The sequence below is a fragment of the Salvelinus sp. IW2-2015 genome, unplaced genomic scaffold (genome assembly GCF_002910315.2).
Source record: "Salvelinus sp. IW2-2015 unplaced genomic scaffold, ASM291031v2 Un_scaffold2651, whole genome shotgun sequence".
In the NCBI taxonomy this organism is placed as follows: domain Eukaryota; kingdom Metazoa; phylum Chordata; class Actinopteri; order Salmoniformes; family Salmonidae; genus Salvelinus; species Salvelinus sp. IW2-2015.
This window is the reverse complement of record NW_019943958.1, coordinates 7,699-22,508: the sequence shown is the minus strand read 5'-3', so window position 1 is coordinate 22,508 and position 14,810 is coordinate 7,699. Positions and strand designations below refer to the sequence as shown.

The 14,810-nt window shown below is 46.2% G+C and overlaps 2 protein-coding genes across 2 annotated transcripts in view; one reads left to right on the top strand and one right to left on the bottom strand.

The window, feature by feature from the left end:
• The window catches only part of zgc:171566, a 34,096-nt gene extending 30,436 nt beyond the window's left edge, over positions 1 to 3,660 (top strand). Inside the window, exon 8 of the mRNA XM_070440555.1 lies at positions 3,104 to 3,660. Within this exon, the coding sequence (XP_070296656.1) occupies positions 3,104 to 3,140 (37 nt within the window). The 3' untranslated portion in view covers positions 3,141 to 3,660. The remainder of the gene's footprint in view (positions 1 to 3,103) is intronic.
• Positions 3,661 to 3,878: 218 nt separating this feature from the next.
• The window catches only part of LOC112074484 (podocalyxin-like protein 2), a gene marked incomplete at its 5' end in the record, with an annotated part of 18,624 nt that continues 7,692 nt past the window's right edge, over positions 3,879 to 14,810 (bottom strand). Inside the window, 5 exons of the mRNA XM_024141650.2 lie at positions 3,879 to 7,004; positions 7,738 to 7,917; positions 8,126 to 8,187; positions 8,405 to 8,561; positions 14,371 to 14,445. Of these exons, the coding sequence (XP_023997418.2) occupies positions 6,774 to 7,004; positions 7,738 to 7,917; positions 8,126 to 8,187; positions 8,405 to 8,561; positions 14,371 to 14,445 (705 nt within the window). The remainder of the gene's footprint in view (positions 7,005 to 7,737; positions 7,918 to 8,125; positions 8,188 to 8,404; positions 8,562 to 14,370; positions 14,446 to 14,810) is intronic.

Below are 14,810 nucleotides of genomic sequence, written 5' to 3'. Positions count from 1 at the left end.
ACAAAGAACAGGTTTTTAGACATTTTAGCAAATGTATATATATATATATATATATATAAAAAAAACGGAAATAACAAATTTAAGTAAGTATTCAGACATTTTACTCGGTACTTTGTTGAAGCACCTTTGGCAGTGATTACAGCCTTAAGTCTTCTTGGGTGTGATGCTAGAAGCTTGGCAAATCTGTATTTGGGGAGTWMCTCCCATTRTTCTCTGCAGATCCTCTCAAGCTCTGTCAGGTTGGATGGGGAGCGTCGCTGCACAGCTATTTTCAGGTCTCTCCAGAGATGTTCAAGTCCGGGCCCTGGCTGGGCCACTCAAGGACATTCAGAGACTCCTACGTTGTCTTGGCTGTGTGCTTAGGGTCGTTGTCCTGTTGGAAGGTGAACCTTCACCCCAGTCTGAGGTCTGGAGCAGGTTTTCCTCAAGGATCTCTCTGTACTTTTCTCAGTTCATCTTTCCCGTCTCCCAGTCCCTGCTGCTGAAAAACATCCCCACATCATGATGATGCCACACCCATGCTTCACCGTAGGGAATGTGGCAGGTTTCCTCCAGACGTGACACCTGGAATTCAGGCCAAAGAGTTCAATCTTGGGTTCATCAGACCAGAGAATTTTGTTTCTCATGGTCTGAGAGTCTTTAGGTGCCTTTTGGCAAACTCCAAGCGGGATGTCATGTGCCTTTTACTGAGGAGTGGRTTCTGTCTGGCCACTCTACCATAATGGCCTAATTGGTGGAGTGCTGCAGAGATGGTTGTCCTTCTGGAAGGTTCTCCCATCACCACAGAGGAGCTCTGGAGCTCAGTCAGTGACCATCGGGTTCTTGGTCACCTCCCTGACCAAGGCCCTTCTCCACCGATTGCTCAGTTTGGCCTGGCGGCCAGCTCTAGGAAGAGTCTTGGTGATTCCAAACTTCTTCCATTTAAGAATGATAGAGGCCACTGTGTTCTTGGGGACTTTCAAAGCTGCAGACATTTGTTGGTACCCTTCCCCAGATCTGTGCCTCGACACAATCCTGTCTCGGAGCTCTACGGACAGTCCCTTTGACCTCATGGCTTGGTTTTTGCTCTGACATGCACTGTTAACTGTGGGACCTTCTATAGACAGATATGTGCCTTTRCAAATCATGTCCAATCAATTGAATTTACCAAAGGTGGACTCCAATCAAGTTGTAGAAAACATCTCAAGGATGATCAATGGAAACAGGARGCACCTGAGCTCAATTTCGAGTCTCATAGCAAAATAGCAGAATACTTATGTAAATAAGGTATTTCTGTTTTTTATTTTTATACATTTGCAAACATTTCTAAACCTGTTTTCACTTTGTCATTATGGGGTATTGTGTGTAGATTGAGGGGGGGATTTTTTTAAATCATTTTCAGAAAAAGGCTGTAAAGTAACAAAATGTGGAAAAAGTCAAGGGGTCTGAATACTTTCCAAAGGTACTGTATAWGACACTAGCCTGGTCCTACATGGGTTTTAGTTTAGCCAACTCCGTATTATCGTAATGCAACAGTATGGTTGGTTACAACAACACATATACACTGAACAAAAATATTAACCTAAGTATTGGTCCCATGTCTCATTTTATATTTATTATATAGATCCCAGAAATGTTCTACACACACAAGAGGCTTATCTCTCTCATGTTGTACACACATTTGTTTACATCCCTGTTAATGAGCATTTCTTCTTTGCCAAGATAATCCATCCACCTGACAGGTGTGGCATGTCAAAAAAGCTGATTAAACAGCATGGTCATTACACAGGTGCACCTTGCGCTSMGGACAAAAGGCCACTCTAAAATGTGCAGTTTTGTCACACAATACAATGCCACAGATGTCTCAAGTTTTGATGGAGCGTGGCAATTTGGCATGCTGACTGCGGGAATATCCACCAGAGCTGTTGCCAGAGACATTTTATGTGAATTTTTCTACCATAAGCCCACCTCCAACATCATTTTAGAGAATTTGGCAGCACGTCCAATCGGCCTCACAACCGCAGACCACGTGTAACCATGCCAGCCCAGGACCTCCACATCCGGTATTTGCACAACCAAATCATTTCTGCACAAACTGTCCCGACGCCGTCTCAGGAAAGCTCATCTGTGTGCTCATCGTCTTCACCAGGGTCTTGACCTGACTGCAGTTCYGCGTCGTCTCCAACTTCAGTGGGCAAATGCTCACCTTCGATGGCCGCTGGCACGCTGGAGAAGTGTGCTCTTCATGGACAAAGTCCAGTTTCAACTGTACCGGGCAGACGGTTAGTATGGCGTTTGTGYGRGAGCGGTTTGCTGATGTCAACYTTGTGAACAGAGTGCCCCATGGTGGCGGTGGGGTTATGGTATGGGGCTGGCATAAGCTACGYACAACTAACACAATTTTYTATTTTATCGATGYCAATTTGAATGCACAGAGYTACCGTGACSAGATCCTGAGGRCCATTGTCGTGCCATTAATCCGCTGCCATCACCTCATGTTTCAGCATGATAKCGCAAAGCCCKATGTCGCAAGGATCTGTACACAATTCCTGGAAGCTGAAAATGTCCCAGTTCTTCCATGGCCTGCATACTCACCAGACATGTCACCCATTGAGCATGTTTGGGATGCTCTGGATCAACGTATACGGCAGTGTATTCCAGTTTCCGCCAATATAAAGCAACTTTGCACAGCCGTTGAAGAGGAGTGGGACAACATTTCACAGGCAACAATCAACAGCCTGATCAACTCTATGTGAAGGAGATGTGTCGCGCTGCATGAGGCAAATGGTGGTCACACCAGATACTGACTGGTTTTCTGATCCACGCCCCGAACTTTTTTTTATTAATAGGTACACTATCTGTGACCAACCAATTTTAAGGTATCTGTGACCCTACAGATGCATATCTGTATTCCCAGTCATGTGAAATCCATAGATTAGGGCCTAATTAATGTATTTCAATTGACTGATTTTCCTTTTATATAAACTGTAACTCAGTGAAATCTTTGAAATTGTTGCATTTAAATTTGTATTCAGTGTAGTAGGCCTATAGATGTGGGAGTATGCTAGCGTTAAACACAGTTGGCTAATATCTTCTGTTGTCCTACTCATCCTTCTGTTCACAGCCATGAAGAATCATCACAAGTTCTCTTCAGCCAGTGAGGAGGAGAGGGCTCTCATCTACAACTATTCTCCTGTATTCACAGGTCTAGATGGTATATTTGTGCAAAATTATTACTTTGATTAGATTTAACAATTGATTATAGTCTCTTTAAAAACTGTAAAATAAACTGCATTTGAATTTGAYCTATGATTAGCTGTAAAAAACTGTTTCGGATCAGTGTTTATTGCAGATGTTGCTGTCGGATGATTCTAAAAATGTTACTTTTCTTTTGTACTTAGTTTGGAGTCTTTGATGTGTTTTTAAAAATGTTGAAATATATTGGATGTTAAGATATTGTTTTATTAATGGGAAAATATGTACATTCTTACTGCCATTATGACAACATGACTGTAACGTCTGAAAACAGAACGAAACTGCCTGCACACGAATGCAAAAAGTATTCTAAATMAATCTGTTTGTAATGCATTGATAGCACATTTTAGTGCCATCACAATAGTGTTTTTAATTGTTTACTCACCCATGTGTCAAACTAAGGGACAATAAAGTCTGCAAACAAAACCTTGTTGACATTGTTTCTTATATATTGGGGCCAGTCGGCTGGCATCAAGCCATCATCACTATGTGCTTGAATATTCAGATTCAATCACATATACAAGTCCCTCCAGAATGGGGAGGTCATTTCTATAGGATACACTAGATGGCGCAATTGTATAATTTTTCAATATCATATAGGCTACAAGCATTCCGACTTTCCTACCAAAGAAGTCCTACCAAAGCAGCATTTCACAAATGTTTATTTTTCCATACATTACATGATACATAGATAACAAAACAGTGAAAAATTTAAACTTAAATGAATAAAATTTAAAAAAAGTTTCACACAAAATAATGTAAATTTATAAAATCAAAAGAACAAAGATACATTATACTTCCAAACTTCTCTCCAGCCGACTCACTCGGTGTTAGCAATGGAACCTGGGGATAATTCTTATACAAATGACATAGGAGAAACTTGACATTTTAACGCCACTGAGCAGCTCATATGATAGAGACAACAGTYCAGGAGCGATACAAGGAGCTGCCCACACACAGACCTACGGCTGGTTTCCAATAAGCCTAGTCCTGGACCACAYCACTTTCAATTCAGATTTTCCATTAATAATGACAAAGAGACTGAGTTCAGACCCACCAATCCTGAACATCAGGACCTACTCTGAACATTCCTGGGTCGTGTTCATTAGGGAACGCAATGTAAAATGCTTTAAATTGTTTTTTTACGAACGTTTTTGTTATTGGACCAGATCCAAGTAGTCCTTCCCTGATTGTCAGTTTTCTTCCGTTTGGTGCCTAATGAACACAACCCTGGAGAGGTCAACCATCCAATACAGATTTTAAAGAGCACATTGTGGCTATCTGCTTGTCTAGTGCAAAATAAAACAAACAGGAGGGMAAAGTGTTAGTTTAGTACCACAGGAGGTTGCCAAGGGGAAGACGGCTCATAATGTCTGGAAAAGAGTAAATGGAAACCAGGTGTTTTGATGTTCCATTTCTTCTGTTCAGGCCATTACTATGAGCCCGTCCTCCCCAAATAAGGTGCCACCAACCACCTGTGTTTAGTAGCTTATCCCTACCATATAAGATTTGACTTTTCTTTGGATGATTTCARACAGACACACAACACAGTTTTAGCTTGTACTACGGATTTAAGCGTTTCAAACACTTCTAGGCTAAGCACAGTGTACGCTATGAGAGATGTGAGCCATCTTGGTGATATTGATCTCTCTCAAAAAAGATCTGAGCTCTATAGCTGACTGCAGACTAAAAAAAACATATCCCACCATTTTGAAGCAGAGACAATACTGTCAGGCAGAGAAGATATATTTAAACTACAGTATGTCATTAGCTTCAGTGCCTCAGCAGAAATACTAGCAGCATGACTTTACATTCATATTTACAGGCCTTCTACAGTAAATAGCCCAAAACATTATTTGCTGTGCTTATGATAAATTAATATATATATATAATTGTAGGTGGGATTTTTTWAAATCAAAGGCAAGCATCATAAATATGTCCAGCCTCTGTTGTTTTGCAGCCTGGTTACCAGATGTGATTGTGCTTTAGCCAATCCCTTGTTTGTTACCATGCCACAGCAGCCAGAGATGACTTGCTAAAGCAATCAGATCAGGCAACCAAGCTAGTTATTTTGACAAATCAGTCTTGATTGTAAGGAGGCTGGGAATAATGGATGCTTCCAAATGATTGTGTGACTCTGAACTAAGATCAGTGTGAAACAGACCAGATACAGAGCAGCCATTCCTACTTTACATAATAAAGAATAGCTAGCACAAAGCATTTAACTCTGCATTCAACATGTTAAAATAAATACAATATTCTAACTTCTGTAGTTCAACTAAGAACATTCATACACGTCACAGAGGGATACCACCTCTATTCGCTTCAATATCAATGTTTCATTATTCTGAAAAGTCCCTGTAGCTGTACAGTGTTAAGTAATAGATGCGAATCATGCTTAGTTGACAAAAAAAAGAAAGCAGAGTAGATGATCCATATCATATAATCATAGTCAATCATAGTCTAAGTTGCTTTAATAAGTTGTTTAAGTGACTTTTGATTACTATACTTCGTCTTTCTGTACTGAACAAAAAAATATATAAACGCAACATGCAACAATTTCAATGATTTTACTGAGTTACAGTTCATATGAGGAAATCGGTCAATTGAAATTAATTCGTTAGACCCTAATCTATGGATTTCACATGACTGGGCAGGGGCCCTGCCATGGGTGGGCCTGGCTCCCAAGTGGGTGGGCCTATGCCCTCCCAGGCCCACCCATGGCTACACCCACTGGGGAGCAAGGCCCAGCCAATCAGATTGAGTTTTTCCTCACAAAAGGGCTTTATTACAGACAGAAATACTCCTCAGTTTCATCAGCTGTGTGGGTGGCTGGTCTCAGACGATCCTGCAGGTGAAGAAGCCAGATGTGGAGGTCCTGGGCTGGCGTGATTACACGTGGTCTACGCTTGTCAGGCCGTTTGGACATTCTGCCAAATTCTCTAAAACGACGTTGACGGTGGCTTATGGTAGAGAAATTAACATTCAATTCTCTGGCAAGAGCTCTGGTTTGGAGTGGCCTTTTATTGTCCCCAGCACAAGCTGCACCTGTTTAATGATCATGCTGTTTAATCAGCTTTTTGATATGTCACACCTGTCAGGTGGATGGATTATTTTGTCAAAGGAGAAATGCTCACTAGCAGGACTATAAACAAATTTGTGCACAAAATCTGAGAGAAATAAGCTTTTTGTGCGTATGGAAAATTTCTGTGATTCTTTATTTCAGCTCATGAAACATGGGACCAACACTTTACATGTTGCGTTTATATTTTTGCTCGGTATAATTTGACAGCCGATGCATTCACAAGTTTCACAACACTGATGTTTTGTGTCTTCATCGTGAGTTCTCTTTCTAGCCTAGTCCGACTCCCAGATCTGTTTGTGCTGTCTTGCCACGCCAAATGTGACAGTGACCATAGAAGTTGGCAAGACACAGAAACAGATCTGGACCCGGGCTATCTTTTCCACCCTCCTTCTCCTCTTTCACTCTTCTTCTCTCTACTAAAGGTGTGTATCCTCTTCCACTCTTCTTCTCTCTACTAAAGGTGAGTATCCTCTTCCATATTATCCTCTTCCTTCCCTCCAGGTTTGTTGACCAGGACCTGCCAGCCACTACTCCCTCCCTCCCCCCCAGACCCAGCCGTCAGTCCGTTGGCATGGCGATGTTTCTTCTCCTGCATCTCTGGCTGCCCCCCCCCGTCACTCGTCACATCCAGGGTAGGATTGTCATGGCAGCCGTTCTCCACAAAATGGAATTCCTCGCCRCGAGTCTTGGGAGGGCAAAGAGAAGAAAGAGGAGAAGTTTTTACATAATCAAAACATAACGTTTGAAATAATTGAGCGTGGGGCCTCCCGGGTSGCGCAGTGGTCTAAGGCACTGCATCGCAGTGCTAGCTGTGCCACTAGAGATCCTGGGTTTGAGTCCAGGCTCTGCCGCGACCAGGAGACCCATGGGYCGGCACACAATGTTGTGCACAATTGGCCCAGCATCGTCCGGGTAGGGMAGGGTTTGGCCGGGACTAGCGACTCCTGTGGCGGGCCGGGCACACTGACACGGTCACCAGGTGTACGGTGTTTCCTCCGACACATTGGTGCAGCTGGCTTCCGGGTTAAGCGGGCATTGTGTCAAGAAGCAGTGCGGCCTGGCAGGGTCGTGTTTCGGAGGACGCACGGCTCTCGACCTTCGCCTCTCCTGAGTCCGTACGGGAGTTGCAGCGATGGGACAAGACTGTAACTACCAATTGAATACCACGAAATTGGAGGACGAAAAGGCTAAAAATAATACATTTATAAGAAATTAAATAATTGAAGAGTAACAACCACACCATCATAATTCATCCTTACAGTCATAAAGCTATTAATCAATCAATGAATTAATCAATACCATTTATCAAATAATAACAATCAATGAATCAAGCAATTCAATGTTATTCATTTAGCCCTTTTTTTTACAACAACATTGTCACAAAGTGCTTTACAGCACTACAGTAAATCTACACCTACCATAGTCTTGATCTTAGGCAGGCGTCTCTGCAAGAAGATATAGATGAGACCAGATGCGATGATGACCACACAGACAGAACCTATGATCACCAGGACCACGAACAGCTTCCCGTAGTCACTACGAGTCTGACTGGGTCTGGAGTGACAGGTACTAGCACTGCTGTAGTTCTGGATACCGATCTGGAACCAGACACACGGAACAGTTCCGTTTCATTCAGACAGATGAATTACTAGCCTGGTCCCAGATGTGCTGCAATGTGTTGTTTAAAAAAACTTATCTGTTTATACTTCGGACGGAGACCAGGCTGACCAATTTACAACCTTACACAAAGTCAGACGGATCAGAAGGATCATATTACAACCTTACATAGAAACAGAAGGATCTTACCTCGTGTAAACCTCTCCTGATTTCTCCTAACATTGACAACATATCCTTGGTGGCAATAACTCCTAAAAGACAGTCAGAAATCACACAACATTTTTTACTAAATAGCACACAAGTGAGCAACCGCCTGAGASAATACAGTGTTGGAGACATCTACATCTTCATATAATTTAACGACGTTTGGCTCAGGATCACATATTTCACAGTATTTCTATGAAACCTAGGTTTGAGAGCTTGACTGCAATGAGAAAGTGGGCCCCAGCTCTCTGATTTATCTGGTACCGTGTTCGCTGGCCAGTGTGATGAGCAGCTGGTGGTCCTGTCTGGTGGGTTTAGAGAGAGAGATGAGCCAGGAGCCCTGAGGACTGTTCATCTTCCTCGAGAAGGCCGTCTCTAGCAGCTCCAAGAGCCGGTCTCCACTCTCCACACGGAACTCKTCCTGAACATAACACAACAGGAGAGGTCAGAGGTTACAGTGAAAAACAAAGGGACATCAGGTGGCCTGGCTGTTGTCAGATCGATTTGGTTTGTGCTGTCGTTAGTTTGTATAGAGGATCTAGCTGAAACGAGGACAGGAGAATAAGGTGGAAACAAACCGACAGACAAAATATGCAACTGTTTAACATACAAAATGATATTCTGTGGAAAAAAAGAGAAAGTTGGGTGGTGATGACTCACGCTGTATGGAATAAATCAACGTTCTATCTGCCTGCCAACTATGCTGTTGAACTAATCATGCTCCTTTGAGGAGCTGCTGTTTTTGTGGATCGGAGGGTTTCTGTCTTCCTCCCTGCCGGGTACTTGTGATTACTCTGCAGCGGTTGGCGTGACAACCAAAAAGGTCACTGATTATAATTGCACGGCTTTGTGTTGTTTCCATGGTGACGGAGGACTCTTGGGTGATGGAGGGGGATGATTTGATTTAGATTTATTAGGATCCCCATTAGCCGACTCCAACGGCAACAGCTAGTCTTACTGGGGTCCGACACAACGAAAAAGACATTACAGACAAAAGAGGACGGAGAAGGGGGGGGTGGAGGCGTGGAAGAGGAGAGGGGGTGAGGGGGATGAGGGTGGGGGTGGAAAGGAGAATGTTGTAAACCGACTGTCAGAGGAAAGAAAATGGCTCCTGGGTTGTGCTCTCCAGTGAAAGGGCTCCTGGGTTGTCTCACAGTGAAAGGGCTCCTGGGTGTCTCACTCAGTGAAAGGGCTCCTGGTTGTCTCAGCAGTGAAAGGGCTCCTGTTGTCTCCAGTGAAGAGGCTCCTGGTTGTCTTCACAGTGAAAGGGCTCTGGTTGTCTCCAGTGAAAGGGCTCCTGGGTTGTCTCACAGTGAAAGGGCTCTGGTTTGTCTCACAGGGTGACAGTAAAGGGATCCTGGTTGTCCTCCAGTGAAAGGGCTCCTGGTGTCTCACAGTGAAAGGGATCCTGGGTTGATCTCACAGTGGAAAGGGATCTCTGGTTGCTCACAGTGAAGGGCTCTGGTTGTCTCACAGTGAAAGGGCTCCTGGTTGTCTCACAGTGAAAGGGCTCCTGGTATTCTACGGAAGCTCCTGTGCTACAGTGAAAGGGCTCTGGTTGTCCACAGTGAAAGCGGCTCCTGGTCCTGTGTCTCACAGTGAAAGGGTCCTGGTGTCTACAGTGGAATGGGTCTGGTTGTCTCAGCAGTGAAGGGCTTGGGTTGTCTCACAGTGAAAGGGCTCCTGGTGTTCCAGGATGAAAGGGTCTGGTTGTCCTCACAGTGAAAGGGATCCTGTTGTCTCAAGTGAAAGGGCTCGTTGTCTCCAGTGAAAGGGCTCCTGGTTGTCTCCAGTGAAAGGGATCCTGGTTGTTCCCAGTGAAAGGGATCCTGGTTGTTCCACGTGAAAGGGCTCCTGGTTGTCTCGCCATGGTGTAAGAAGGGCCCTGGTTGTCTCCAGTGAAAGGTCCTGGTTGTCTCACAGTGAAAGGGATCGTCTGTTGTGTCTCGCGCAGCTGAAAGGGCTCCTGGGTTGTCTCCCAGTGAAAGGGCTCCTGGTTGTCTTCACAGTGAAGGGCTCCTGGGTTGTCTCACAGTGAAAGGGCTCCTGTTGTCTCACAGTGAAAGGGTCCTGGTTGTCTCAAGTGAAGGGCTTCACATGGGTCTGTCTCACAGTGAAAGGGCCCTGGTTGTCTCAGTCAGTGAAAGGGCTCCGGTTGTCTCCCAGGGAAAGGGCTCCTGGTTTCTCACAGTGAAAGGGCTCCTGGTTTCTCAACATGAAAGGGCTCCTGGTTATCTCACAGTGAAGGCTCCTGGTTGTTCTCACAGTGCAAAGGGCTCCTGGTTGTCTCACAGTGAAAGGGGCTCCTGGTAAAGGGTCTCACAGTGAAAGGGCTCCTGTTGTCTCACAGTGAAGGCTCCTGGTCGTTTGGTCTCCACAGTGAAAGGGCTCCTGGTTAAGTCTCCAGTGAAGGGCTCCTGGTTTTCTCACGTGAAGGGCTCCTGGTTGTCCCCAGTGAAAGGGCATTCTGGTTGTCTCCAGTGAAAGGGCTCCTGGGTTGTCTCTACAGTGGAAAGGGCTCCTGGTTGTCTAAGTGAAAGGGTCTGTCTCTGAGGTTTGTTCTCACAGTGAAAGGGCTCTGGTTGTCTGCACAGTGAACGGGATCCTGGTTGTCTCACAGTGAAGAGGTCCTGGTGTGTGTCTACAGTTGAAAAGGGCTCTGGTTGTTCACAGTGAAAGGGTTCCTGGTTGTGTCCTCCAAGTGGAAAGGGCTCCTGTGGTTGTCTCACAGTGAAAGGGTCCTGGTTTGTTCTCACAGTGAAGAGGGCTCCTGGTTGTCTCACAGTGAAGGGCTCCTGGTTGTCTCACATGGGGCTCTAGTGAAAGGGTCCTGGTTGTCTCACAGTGAAGGGCTCTCTGGGTTGTCTACATGAACAGTCCTGTTAAGTCTCCCGGAAGGGATCCTGGTTGTCTCACAGTGAAAGGGCCATCCTGGTTTCTCACAGTGAAGGGCTCCTGGTTGTCTCACAGTGAAGGGCTCCTGGTTGTCCTGCACAGTGAAAGGGATCCTGGTTGTCTCAAACAGTGGAAAGGGCTCCTGGTTGTCTCACAGTGAAAGGGCTCCTGGTTGTTCACCAGTGAAAGGGATCCTGGGTTGTCTCACATTGAAAGGGCTCCTGGTTGTTCACAGTGAAAGGGCTCCGTGGTTGTCTCAGCAGTGAAAGGGTCCTGGGTTGTCCTCACAGTGAAGGGCTCCTGGTTGTCTCCACAGTGAAGGGACTGGTTGTTCCCAGTGAAAGGGCTCTTGTTGTCTCCAGTGAAAGGATCCTGGTTGTTCTCACAGTGAAAGGCTCCTGGTTGTCTCCCAGTGAAGGTCCGGTGTCTCCAGTGAAAGGGTCCTGGTTGTCTCACAGTGAAAGGGATCCTGGTTGTCTCCCAGTGAAAGGGCTCCTGGGTTGTCTCCACGTGAAAGGGCTCCTGGTTGTCTCACAGTGAAGGGCTCCTGGGTTGTCTCACAGTGAAAGGGTCCTGGTTGTCTCACAGTGAAAGGGTCCTGGTTGTCTCACAGTGAAAGGGCTCCTGGTTGTCTCACAGTAAAGGGCTCCTGGGTTGTCTCCCAAGTGAAAGGGCTCCTGGGTTGTCTACCAGTGAAAGGGCTCCTGGTTGTCTCAACAGTGAAAGGGCTCCTGGGTTTGTCTCACAGTGAAAGGGCTCTGGGTTTCTCACAGTGAAAGGGCTCCTGTTGCCTCACAGTGAAAGGGCTCCCTGGTTGTCTCACAGTGAAAGGGCTCCTGGTGTCTCCACAGTGAAAGGGTCCTGGTTGTCTCCCAGTGAAAGGGCTCCTGGGTTGTCTCACAGTGAAAGGGCTCCTGGTTGTCTCCAGTGAAAGGGCTCCTGGTTTCTCCCAGTGAAAGGCTCCTGGTTTTCTCCACAGTGAAAGGGCTCCTGGTTGTCTCACAAGTGAAAGGGCTCCTGGTTGTCTCCCAGTGAAAGGGTCCTGGGTGTGTGTCTCCAGTGAAGGGCTCTGGTTGTCTCACAGTGAAAGGGCCTCCTGGTTTGTCTCACAGTGGAAAGGGGCTCCTGGTTTTGTCTACATGAAAGGGATCCTGGTTGGTCTCACAGTGAAAGGATCCTGGTTGTCCTGCACAGTGAAAGGGGCTCCTGGGTTGTCTCACAGTGAAAGGGCTCTGGTTGGTCTCACAGTGAAAGGGCTCCTGGGTTGTCTCCAGTGAAAGGTCTGGTTGTTCTACAGTGAAGAGGGCTCTGGTTTTCACAGTGAAAGGGCTCCTGGTTGTCTCACAGTGGAAAGGGCTCCTGGGTTGTCTCACAGTGAAAGGGAGCTCCTGGTGTTGTCTCACAGTGAAAGGCGTCCTGGTTGTCTCCCAGTGAAGTCCTGGTTTCTCGATGAACGGGTCTCCTGGTTATCTCACAAGTGAAAGGGCTCCTGGTTATTCACAGTGAAAGGGGCTCTGGTTGTCTCACAGTGAAAGGGATCTGGTTGTCTCACAGTGAAAGGGCTTCACTGGTTGTCTCACAGTGAAAGGGCAATGCCGTAGGTTGTCTCCACAGTCGATATACAGCGGCTTCTCTGGATATCAGATACTCCAGCAGGACAGTGGAACCGGGCTCTTCTGGTCACTCGTTGTCGTCAGAACGACTGCAAGGAAAAGGGATCCTTTCAGGCTCTGTCTTACAGAGAACCAGGGCTCCTAGGTTGTTCCCTCACACACGTGGAAAGCCGAGCGGCGCATAGGAGCCTTCTTGCCCATCATAGTGTGAGTCAATCACAAATGTAGAAAAGCCAGGAGCCGAGGCTCCTCTCAAAAACTGGTGAGGGCTGGTTTGTCTCACAGTGAAAGGGCTTTCCTGGTGTCCTCACAGTGAAATGGGCTTCCTGGGTTATCTCAGCAGTTAAAGGGCTTCCTGGTTGTCTTCAACAGTGAGGAGGCTTTTCCTGGGTTGTCCTAACAAACAACACAGTGAAAGGGGCTCCTGGTTGTCCTCACAGTGAAAGGGTCCTGGGTTGTCTCACAGTGAAAGGGCCGCCTGGTTGTTCCTCAAGTCTACAGTGAAAGGGCTTCTCTGGTTGTCGTCACATCATCATTTCACAGTGAAAGGGATTCCTTGGTTGGTCCCTCACGTGAAAGGGCTCGCTCGTCCTGGTTGTCTCACGAGTTTGAACAGGGCTTCCTTCCTGGTTGTCTCTCAAACCATAAACACAGTGAAGGTGGGCGGAGCTCGTGACACTGTTTTCCTGGGGGTTTTGTTTCACATCAAGTTAAGTGAATAAGGGCTCCTGCCTGGGTTGTCTACACACAGTGAAAGGGCTCCTGGGTTGTCTTCCCAGGAAAGGGATCCTGGGTGTGTCCCTCACCAGTGAAGGCTCCTGGTTAATCCTCACAGTGAAAGGGCTCCTGGTTATCTCCGAACGTGAAAGGGGCTTTCTGCTGGTTGCTCATACAGTGGAAAGGGATTCCTGGGTTGCCTCACAGAATTCACAGTGAAAGGGGCTTTCCTGGTTGTCTACAGTAAAGGGCTCCTGGTTGTCTCGCAGTGAAAGGGATCCTGGTTGTTCTGCACAGTGAAAGGATCCTGGTTGTCCTCACAGGAAAGGGCCTCTCTGGTTGTCTCACAGTGAACAGGGTCCTGGTGTCTTCACAGTGAAAAGGGCTCCTTGGTTGTCTCACAAGTGGAAAGGGTCCTGGTTGTCTCACAGTGAAAGGGCTCCTGGTTGTCCCTCACAGTGAAAAGGGTCCTGGTTGTCTCACAGTGAAAGGGCTTTCCTGGGTTTCTTCAAACAGTTAAAGGGCTTTTCCTGGTTGTCTCACACAGTGAAAGGGCTCCTGGTTGTCTCACAGTGAAAGGGCTCCTGGGTTGTCTCACAGTGAAAGGGCTCCTGGTTGTCTCACAGTGAAAGGGCTCCTGGTTGTCTCACAGTGAAAGGGCTCCTGGGTTATCTCACAGTGAAAGGGATCCTGGTTGTCTCACAGTGAAGAACAACAATGGAGCTGTCTGGATCTATAGCCTGGTTAGACCAGAATGTACGCTACACTCACTAAAGTTTCACTAGTGTTCAGGCTGGTTTAACCTGGCTACCATCTAATGGCATCCCATCATGCCCTATTGAATCAATTACAGATTTACGAAATCAGAACTTTTCCCAACGAATGATTCTAAGAAACATCAGCAATACAAATGCTGCAATATTACTAATATTAATATMAATATCACAATGATTATGAATATTACCCTGTTCCTGTCCATTCATCTAGACACGCTGTGGTACTCACACAGTCAACGTTGTCTGACATGTTGAGCATGACGTAGCCCTTCCCGGCCAGATCGCTCCAGTCGACACAGATCACCTGCTGGTTACATTAAGAGAGGAGGTGGAAGGTGGAGTTAGTAAGAAACAATCACAAACTTCTAAATATATGGGGGTTGAGTGATACACAGTTCCATAGTGTGACCGATTGGGTTCAAGAACGCCGAACTCAAGTTTGGGCCATACCTCAGGGGGTTAACAAGTCTTCAGGCAAGGCTACTCCTCATATGATCATAGTTTACTGAACCACCTGTACTATATTAGAGATTAGACATACTACTGAACCACCTCCACTACATTAGAGATTAGACATACTACTGAATCACCTCCACTACATTAGAGATTAGACATACTACTGAACCACCTCTACTACATTAGAGATTAGACATACTACTGAACCACCTC